We start from the raw sequence: 10,691 nt of genomic DNA on the forward strand, positions 1-10,691 counted from the left end.
TCACACTACATGAGACAGTTAATCTGAAATAAAATCATGTTCCTCTGGCTCCTCCTAGTGCTCTTAATGGCATTTGCAAGAATCCATTGCGCCCGAACAAAAACAACCAATCAGAGCCAGGAGGAGTCTCTAATGCAATGTCACTGGGCCTGCTCCATTTCAGTGCGCCGGTGCACCACTTAAGACATCACGGCGAGGGCCAGGAAGGCTGTTTAAATGGAGTGTAATCTGTCAACCAGCAGCACCAACCACATAATTTTTAGTTGACAAAACAAACAATGTCAGCCTACAGGGAAAAAGTCATTGGTAGCTCTAAAATTTGACAAATAATTGCCTGCATGGACAGTAATGTCCAGAATATGATTCATGAAGCCTGGACGACTTTTATCACTCTGCGTTATCAAACTGCCTTGACTTGTTTGTGTTTGTATAGGTCATGTGGTCATGCTGACACATGTGCTGGTATTGCCACTGAAATTAAGCAACGAGATCAACATATCTGCCAGCTACTGTAACTGTCAAATAATGTACAGACTCCGCCACTCAGCACACCACAGGTGTATGCTGACGTGGACGAGTCTCCTCCTGGCCCTGATTGATTGTTTTTCTTCAGGCGTAGTGGATTTTTGCAAATGCCATCAGGAGCACTAGGAGGAGCCACAGCAACCAGATTTTTATCTTCCCAGATGATCTGTTTCATGTACCACTGCCAGGATACAGTGACAGTTTCAGACAAAGTTATTCTTTATAAAAAAGTTAACTATTGCAGCTTTAAAGCTGTAGATGGTAACTTTTTTTTTTAACATTTTCTGAAAGTGTCACTATATTCTGACAGTAGAACATGAGACAGATAATCTGTGAAAAAACATATACTCCTCTACTCCGTTACCTTGTAGCACTTTTATTGGCTTTACTGCACGTGAACAAAAAAAGCAATCAGAGCTGAGGAGTGTCTAAAGCAGTTGTCAATCATGTGAATCACCGCTCGTGAACTGTGGTGCAACTGTCAAACTAGGCAGCGTGGATCAAATATTAATCAAGAATTTGTTACTGCATTGTCTATTTCTTAACTCAAATGTTTTCAGAGATCTATTTTTCTGCACTGTTTCACTGTTAAATTGAGAAAGATGGTGATCCTGCGTGGTTTTTGCCTGATTATTCGTTACATTTCAGTCGGGTCACAAACCTTCTCATTTCACAGCTGAACAGTACACTAAAATATGTTTCTGAAAATCTGAACTAAGAAATAGGCAATGCAGTAACAGAATCTTATTTCGTATTTGATCGGAGCTGCCTAGTTTGACAGTTCGACTGTATATGAGTGGAGTTTCATATGACTGACAGCTGCGTTAGAGAGTCCTCGGTTCTGATTGGTTGTTTTCAGTGAGCTGTGGTATCTTTTATTGGATGCTATTAGAAGCAGTAGGAAGAGGAGGAAGGACATGATTTTTTGCACAGTTTATCCGTGTTCTGTACTACTGTTGGATATAGTGACAATTACGGCAAATATGGCCCAAAATAAAAGGTACCTACTGCAGCTCTAAGAGCCATTAAGCGATGATGTTACATACTATAGATGCCTTTAATTTTGGCGGAGTGAAAAAACCCCATTAACTTCTAGTCAAATAATTGTGTTTTCCTGAACTGATATGTCAAACGTGTTGTTGTTCTCTTATAACCACCTCTGTCTCTCTGTCCTGCCCCTCCTCCCCCTGATTCCAGCAGCCGTTCCTGGAAGTGAAGGTTCTTGAGACGACCAAACGCTCTCGGAGAAACCTCGGCCTGGACTGCGACGAGCACTCCACTGAGTCCCGCTGCTGTCGCTACCCCCTGACTGTGGATTTCGAGGCGTTCGGCTGGGATTGGATCATTGCCCCAAAACGATACAAAGCCAACTATTGCTCCGGCCAGTGCGAGTACATGTTCATGCAGAAATACCCGCACACCCACCTAGTGCAGCACGCCAACCCTCGAGGCTCTGCAGGGCCCTGCTGTACCCCGACCAAGATGTCCCCCATTAACATGCTCTACTTCAATGACAAGCAGCAGATCATTCATGGCAAAATCCCAGGGATGGTGGTTGATAGATGTGGCTGCTCTTAGGCTACAGAGGAGACGCACACTTGTGCACAGCCACCATCGCATCGAACCACCCAAAACCCTTACGGAGCTCTCTCCTGGCACCAGAACCCACTCCTTGGCACCAGATTTCACGTTTGCTCAGCCGCAAAATCATCCCACTGGGTTTCCATTTTTCCAGTAATTAAATTGATTCTAACTGTAAAAAAAAAAAAAAGTTATAAATGAAACATGAATCAAAAAAAGGACTGAGTGATGGAAATACAGTACATTATGAATGATTTAAAAGAGGTTGTCCTTGTGGAGCAGCTTCAGAAAATGGTAAATGAGACAAAACTATGTTATAGAGTATGTGTTAGTTTTGTGGGTTTTTAAAGTTTTATGTTATGTTTTGTTTTTAAATTGCGTCTTTGTGAAAATGTCCAGGTTAGTGGATTGAGATGACAGGAGACATAAGCATTTACAATATTTTTAAAGCTATTTCAGTCCTAAAGTGAGTTTGGGAATACTTAATGTCAAAGATACGCCTACTTACTGTTGAGATTTGATCCACAAAAAATATTTGCAAGGGGGCATGATCAGAATTATTTTTGCAATCCATCACTTTAACAAAAAGAACTAAACCCAATGTGAGGAGGGTTTCCCGTTAGAAAAAGACACTAAGATAAACAAAGATACACTCTTATTATAAATCCCAAATCTTGTTTACAGATGTTTAGAGATGTGCTCTAGAGATGTAAAGTGTTGAGGAGATCCAAAACCAAACCTATACCCTCTATTAATGTATCACACCCCAGTGTGACATTCTCGAGTATCTACGAAACCTTTCACAGCTACTTTGATCTTTTTTTATTTGTAGTCTTGTAAAACTCAAAAAAAAAAAAGAAAAGGAAGGGGACAGGTTGTACTATTTTATCTCTGTCTTTCAAAGCGGATAAATAAAGCCAGTATAGCTATTTCTGCCATTCTGGAAAAGTAGATACGACAGATTTAGATTTCACTTCCACACTAAAGTCTTAAACTAAGTACTGTAATGTAGATGCACTCTGAAGTCATTCGGCACTGCCTGGGAGAGGAGGTGGAGCAGGATCCCACAGGATGACAAGAACCCGACACATTTTCTTTCTTCTACGTGACAAAAGGAAAATACACTTTAACACCCTCAACTTTTGCATTAAACGTTTAAGACGAAGAAGTAAATGCACTGTTTCATAACTTGAAGAGGCCTGGGACTGAGCAAACAGAACGCAAAATCCACACCCTGAAATAAAACACAAGAGGGTGATAGTTATTCTCAAACGTTCATCCTGCTGTGAGTTGAAAATAGCACAAAACAGGATTACAGTGTTATGACTAGAAGTTTACACACTTATGTTCGCATGTGTTTAAAAAAAAAAAGACACTTAAATTTAGACAGCAGTAGCTTCATCATGTCGAACCAGTTCATTCACGTTTTCTCAATATTAGTTTTAAAAAAGTGAACAAATTGCAAAAACCTTTAACTGCAGTACTGTACTCAGAAATAATAGCTTTTATAAATCACAACAAACCACTTAACACGTGCAAATCAAGAGAATGTAACTCAACCACTGACTTTAGTTCAGAGAACATATTTGATTGCTTTTTGAAATGCCCCCATCCACCTCTATGGAGCTAAATCTGGGCTAAAAGTTTTATCATTAAAAAACAAAAACTTAAATCTGAAAAATAAAATGCATTGACAAATACAACAGTGCATTCACACTAAAACATAAGTGTAGGAAAAGTATTTTGGGTTTTTTTTCAGGTTAAATGATTCCACAACCCACAACAATTTGAAACAAAAAAACTGTAATGTGAAACTAGAAAAAGAAAAGAAAGACCTGAACTGGAGAGAAAAAAAGACTTGAAACTTTTCAAAAATAAGGTGTAAATCTGAAGTGAAAAAAAACTATCAAAGTAAGGAATTCCAGAACTGATTCAAAATTAAATTTAACCTGAAAAAAAGTTTGTACACTTTTTTTTTCTTTGAATATATTGTTGTGATTTTCAGAGTTCAAGATCAAAACTCAGTTTCAAATTTTATTTTTTTGACTACTTTTTGTTTTTTGAAATTATCAAAACTTTTTGCCTGAGAGTCAGCTCCAAACACCTCCACCTCAGCTCTACCGTCATGATCATAAAATATTGTTAGTGCTTGAACACAGAGTAGATTAGTAATGCTTGAAGTCTGTCTTTGTCTCCTGGATGTCAAAGCAAAGATATCCTTTTGTTGTAAACGAAAGCACTATGCTGTTGGATAAAGGAAGAGCCTTCTGACATTATATATAAATGATATATGTATATATTAAAAAAAAGAGGTACAAAAACCTTTTTTGGGGCACTCTACCTTACCAACAATAAATTTTGCACTATGGGACGTTCATGGCGTGAGGAGGTAAAGTGTTGTTTGTGTTTTACTAAGCACAAGAGAGCTTGTACAGTATAGGATTTTAAAAAAAAAAAAACTATTCAAGCTTCTGGTGATAAACCAAGAACTAGAGAGGTTATCACTTCTTTTTGATACCATCACGCTTTCCTGACTTTTGTCTGAAGCGGGGGCCTGTCCATACACTCACACACTTTTATCCAATCTGGAACCTGGACGTACTGTACCAGCAGCCTGAAAGGCCTCCTTGCCCTCTTTGGGTGATAAGTCCTGTGTACAATAAGTGTCTGGATCAATGGAAATAGAATGCTTTAACTGGAAATGGCCCGCCCACCAACTTTAATCTGTTACCATGTTAGAGAGACTTCGTCCTTTTGACTTAAACAATGTGTCAACTGTCTTGCATAGACATGTTTTTGCCTTTGTGTGTGTTTTAAGTGAAAGCACCCATGTTAGAATGGGAGGAGTATCCAGGGATTGTTAGCCAAAGTAGAGGATGACATGTTGTGTGCTGTAACTTTTGTGATCGCAGGAATATGCTAGAACATTTCAAAGGGAGGAAAAAGCTGGTTTCGGGGCAGTGGTTGGAAATAATTCAACTGGTCAATTATCTATTTATTAATATAAATTACAATGCATTTCAAAGTCTGTCTACCTCACTTTAGCCGCCTAAAAACCTTGCTTTTTTAATTTGTCAACGATTAATCTGTGCAAACATTTAAACCATGAGAACCCCCCCCCCAAAAAAAATGTAGATGAATGAAAACCACAGGGTCCCCTTGCTCTCAGGTTCAGATTGAGTTATTGACAGAGTAAATGATGGTAGCGGCTCTGGTAATGTGTGGTCAAAAGAAATAATTAGCTGTGCCCACATCTATGGCTTGTTGAGAAGTTGCATTTTGAATTTTTGTGTTTGTATACTGGTATGTGTGAGAGTGTTTTCATATAAATATATGAGAGTAAGAAATCTCTATGTAAATACCTACCCAGATGATGATGATGTTTTGGACAGGTTCGCCGCTTCTCATGTTTTTCTCACTTTCCCCCCATCATTCCTCCGTTCTTTGTGTAGTTTAAAAAAAAAAAATCACCCCAACTTTGTAGTTTAATGGTTGTGCATATGAATAACTGTTCAATTGTTATTTTTGCCTTTTGTTGTTTATTTACTGTCATTTTTCTTTTGTACAATAAATCATTTATTTAGCTTATGGGATTTGTTGTTTATTTCTAAAAGCTCTGACAAACCTACTCTTCATCTATGCTCACCACCATGGATGTATAAAGAGAGCTGGATTAAGTGTTGGAGGCAGGGCTCCATTAATTCCTATGCAAGCAACTTAGTGGTACATGAAACCAAAAAATGTTCAACTTCCATGTATAAAATTACCTGGATCTTCCACTCTGCTTCAGCATCGTTGTTCCGATAGAGTAGGTGCACTTGAGACTTTACCCGGCTGAGTGGCTAAGCTCAGGTTTAGCCCTGTGCTTACTTGAATGAAGATAAAATGATAAATCATGCGGCTCTTCTAGACTTTGGTAATGTTATTGGACTAAACAGCTCAAATCCCAATAGAGAAACAATTGATTTTGCAGGGGCTGTGACTCTCAAAAGCATTTATCCACTGACGTCTCTTTCCCAGTATTAGTCTATGGAGAGCCCCAGCAAAGAGTCCTAAAACCTTCCCTCATCTCCTAGCAGAAGCTTGTTGATTCAGGCTTCAAAAATCCTGTGAGTGGTGTTCATTTGTGAAGATTGTCTTCACAGGGCTTATTTTCTGCAATGACTTAAAATCCAATGGAAAAATCCCATAGGCTTTTTTAAGCGGGTACCAGGGTGAGTTAGCCTCTGTGTTGGGCCACACAAAAATGTCATTCCTGGTGCACTCTTATAGGGAAAAGTCCATCTGGGCCCAATGGCATCAGGTGACGGACCCAGAAGTTGCAGTTTCACTGTTTGCCCACTATGTCAAGTAGGCTTCAGGGTGGAGTCCCTCCCCTGAAGTCATTTTCCAGCCCTATTAGTTTGTAGTTTCGTAATTGTAATCATATGAAAAAAACACCCTCAGTGTGTAACAGCCTTAACATCAGCTACTGGGTGTAAATATTTTGTAATAACTTTTACTTGATGAACTTGTTTATTTGGTACAATACATTTTAATTTAGTGATGCGTCAACTGCCACTTAGCCTATAGTTACAATGTAAGTATTTACTAAGTATTAATTTCTCGACATTTGGTGAAACAAGCTCCGCAGAAGTTTTAATTTATTTCATTTAGTTGTCTTGAAATTAGTCAAATTCAAACTGATTGAGTCATTTCGATCAGTTTATCAAATGGAGAATGAAATAAACTGCCCTCAGGTTGCTCTCACACCTTGAGAAGCACACGCACACTTCGTTAAGCCACTGGTGGCATCCTGATTCTTGGAAAACAGTAACAGGCAGCAGAGGTGGCAGGAAGCAGATTCACCGCGAGGCTAATTGGTGAAAGAGAGCGCTCAGAGGACAAAGGTTTAGTCTTGGGGTTTGGGTTGCTATTATTTGGATGTCATATAAGATCCAGCCTGACCCAATTAATATGCCACCTGATAGGAGGGCCTCTCATCAACCTAATTTAGAGAATCAATAGGAGACAAATGAGAGTGAGAACGAAGCTCTTTACGGATGCAAACAGACAAAGACCACCCAGTACAAGCTCGAGGAGACTGATGCCAGCAATGACATAAACCTTTTGACAAATCCTCACTTGACATAAACAAACATTCACACAGTCCCCTGCCCCTCAAGTGCATCAATGTGCCGTACACATCATCAGTCATACCCGCCCTACATAGACAAGGGAGGACATTGATGGATGTTTTTATTGTTTTGGCTCATAAGGAGGAGTTGTACAAGTTGGACATGAAGTGTCAGAGGCTGAATGCTGCACCCAGAGCTTTAGGACTACTAACATGATGAACTCTGACCCAGCTTCATTAAATAAAGACTAAGCTATGCCATGGCAGCACTTGGGAAGGAAAAAGAAAAGTACAGTACAATGGGAATATTGAACACGTTTCAAAGCCCTTCAGAGAGGCTGGTGGGGGCTGGGAGGATTTGGGAGGAGCTTTATGGCAATTATAGCCATAAAGTTAAGAAAGAAGGTGAATTGGGGCAGCTCTCAATAGCTTAAATTGCTGGACACAGTCATCAGTGACACCTTTTTGTCTGGCTCGCTGACTGGCTGGTGTTTAGAGAGGGGAACTGTGCAGGGAAGATCACACGCACTCTTATGGCATGAAAGGAACTCACATGACAATAAAATAAACTGGAGACACAAGATTTGAGTCTCGATATGTCACAGAGGAATAGTATTGGACTTAAGTGTGTGTTTCATTATTATTGCTCATTAGGATTGTGTTGCACTTGGTTGTGCTTCCAAATAATGAAGAATATTTTTTTTCACCCTTTCTCAAAGTTGATCTGATATCAGATTTTGTAGCCCCAAATACAATATGAGCATAACATTTTGAGTGTTGTTGAGCACTCAGTCTCTCATCTGATTTAACTTTTTTAATTTAAAAAATAAATAAGTTTCATGTAGTCTCTTAGCTCTCACTTAGTCACATAGTTTCTTCCCTCCTCTAATATGAGCTCCTAAAAAAAGATGTTCTTTTAAGGCACTTTATTTTTCTAACATAAAAAAATGAATTTGCAAGTAGCATCGATTGAGTTTTATTTTGTAGATCAAGCAAGACTAGACTGTGTGCATACTACTTATTTTTGTATGTAAATAGTATATTTTTGAGAAACATTAGTTTAATTGTATTATGTAGAAAAAGCAAGGCTAGACTGTGTATAAAGTATATGCTAATTTTTTTGTAGGTAACGATTAAATTTGTTAAGTAACATCAACTTAATATTATTATGAACGTCAAGCAAATCTAGTATTTGTGTAAACTAAGTCTTTGGTATGTAAAAAAAAATGCTATTGAAGTCAACTTAATTTCATTGTATTGATCAGGCAAGACTAGGCTGTATGTACACTACTTTTTTTGTTCTTAAATAATAAATGCAAGAAACGTCAACTGAATTTTATTATGCAGATCAAGCAAGACTAAACTTTGAGTGAAATAATTATTTTTGGTACATGAAAAATGTATTTGCAAATTTGGTTATTATTATCTTATTGATTAAAGTGGCACAACTTCAGCCCAGTGTATAAAAACAATTGTGTTAAGTCTCTTCTGTTAAAAATTATACAAAATACAAAATGTTTTAAAATTGGATTAATTTATTTATTTATTATTTATGAGACCACGCTGATCCATTTTAATTTGTGTCACCTTTTGTGGAACTTGCAGTCTTTAGGTCAGTTTAGGTCCAGTCCAACGCTGTGATTCAGCTTCTCTGTTAATGACAGCTGTCACACTTTTGTGCTCCTGGCGCACCATCTGGTTTGAAGCCATAGATATTGGTGAGGTGCAGTCTGGTGGGCCTGGCTGACACTCCTGCCTGCCTTGCAGGGGCATGTCCCACAGATCTGAAGACATACCTGGGGACAGGATGACTACTTCTACCCTAGAGGATTTCCTGACAGTGAGGCCCCAAAAGGAAGCTACAAAGGTCTTAATTATACTTACCCATACAAGGGCGTAGATTTGGTTTCAGCATTGTAGAGTGCATATGAAACAAAGAGGTCCTCCAGGAAAACATTTGGGGATCACACACTTAATTTCTTAAATTGTAGTTATTTTAGGCCCCAATTTGTGCCGTTTGTGCACCAATTAATGGTGCTAATGTAATTAATAAAATTGTTTTATATAATTTTGTCAAAATAAAAGTTTCATAGGGGTGCGGCAAAAGCACATGTTCTAAATATTTAGAGGGCTGTGTGTCCTGCGAAATCTACACCTAAGCATCTGCAAATCCTTTTGGTGTGTGACAAATTTGATGCAGTGCAGTCTTTTTATACTGATGAATGCAAGAAAAATTTAAGATTCAACAGAAGCAGAACATGTGTCTGTGATGGATGGACAATAGTACTGGGGAAATATAGATAGATAGATAGATAGATAGATAGATAGATAGATAGATAGATAGATAGATATAATATGATTATAGATACAGATTATTATAGATATAGATTATTATATGATTATATAGCTATAATCATGTAAACATGCAAATAAGCCATACAATGGTCTTATTCAAACTTGTATGTAAAGTAGTTGTTGGATATTTATGCTAATTGAAATAATAAAATCAGACCACAGATGGTTTAAAGGGAAATTATTTGTGCAGGAGTGTAAAATGTGAGAAATTGAACTTTGTCTCTATAACACCCTAATGACGACTGAAATCATGAAACACCAGCACTCCTCTGCCGGTACACAGCAATCTGCACATTCCATCTACTTATTTTGAATGCTCCTCACAGCAGTGTGTGATTACTTGAAAGTCAGTCGGACATCTCTCTTTTGGCAACAACAGGAATTAGCCGGAGAGCGAAAAACAAAACCTTTTGTCCCACACTGTTGTCCTGCAGTCCTGGTAATAATCCTAAATCTGTCTTGTTTTTGGAACAACATCTTCCATCTGTAGTATGACTACACGTCAAAAAACTACACATCAAAAAAAAAGCAACACAACATGCAGTGCTATGAATATTAGATGCGATATTAGGAAAACAAAGGCAAAGACACAAAACAAAAACAACACAATGCTCATTTTTCTATAATATGAAGTATTGACAAAGCTGTTTGTTCTTTTTGAGTTCAGATCAGATCACTGGGATAATATCATTTTTTTTTTTAACTGGAAGGTTATACGAGGACACAGCTGCACTCCCTCTCTAATGTGGTAGGGCTGGACACAGTGAAATATTCCAGGTCACTGATCAAACCTCCAAAAACACAACCCTTGATCAAGTCAGCCTTAACACCCCCATTCACACACGTATGCATTCTATGTGCAAGAAAATGACACAAGTAGGAACCATTTTTGGTGTGTTTTTATGATTAATATGAGAAATCGAGACATGACAATCTCACTTTGTTGTACTTTTTGCCTTTCATACATGTATATGAATGAGTTGCTCTTTGTGGTTTTCTTTTTATTTATTTTTTATTTTGCAAAATTGTGTCCATATTTTTTTTTTTTTTTTTTGCAATATTAACTGTTTCTAATTAGGTTGATGTGTAAGATTCATTGCAAAAAGGCCTCACA

General features: G+C 37.9%; 1 protein-coding gene across 5 annotated transcripts in view; it reads left to right on the forward strand.

The window, feature by feature from the left end:
- gdf11 (growth differentiation factor 11) overlaps nt 1-5,694 on the forward strand; it is a 38,966-nt gene extending 33,272 nt beyond the window's left edge. For 4 of the 5 annotated variants that reach the window (XM_088084596.1, XM_088084603.1, XM_042500381.2 and 1 more), the window contains one exon: nt 1,723-5,694. In XM_088084596.1, the coding sequence (XP_087940722.1) occupies nt 1,723-2,103 (381 nt within the window). In that variant the 3' untranslated portion in view covers nt 2,104-5,694. The remainder of the gene's footprint in view (nt 1-1,722) is intronic. The other variant, XM_088084612.1, reaches the window with a different exon arrangement.
- The last annotated feature ends 4,997 nt before the right edge of the window (nt 5,695-10,691 follow it).

Source organism: Plectropomus leopardus, chromosome 2, assembly GCF_026936395.1.
Source record: "Plectropomus leopardus strain MGB_pleo_1.0 chromosome 2, ASM2693639v1, whole genome shotgun sequence".
NCBI lineage: Eukaryota > Metazoa > Chordata > Actinopteri > Perciformes > Serranidae > Plectropomus > Plectropomus leopardus.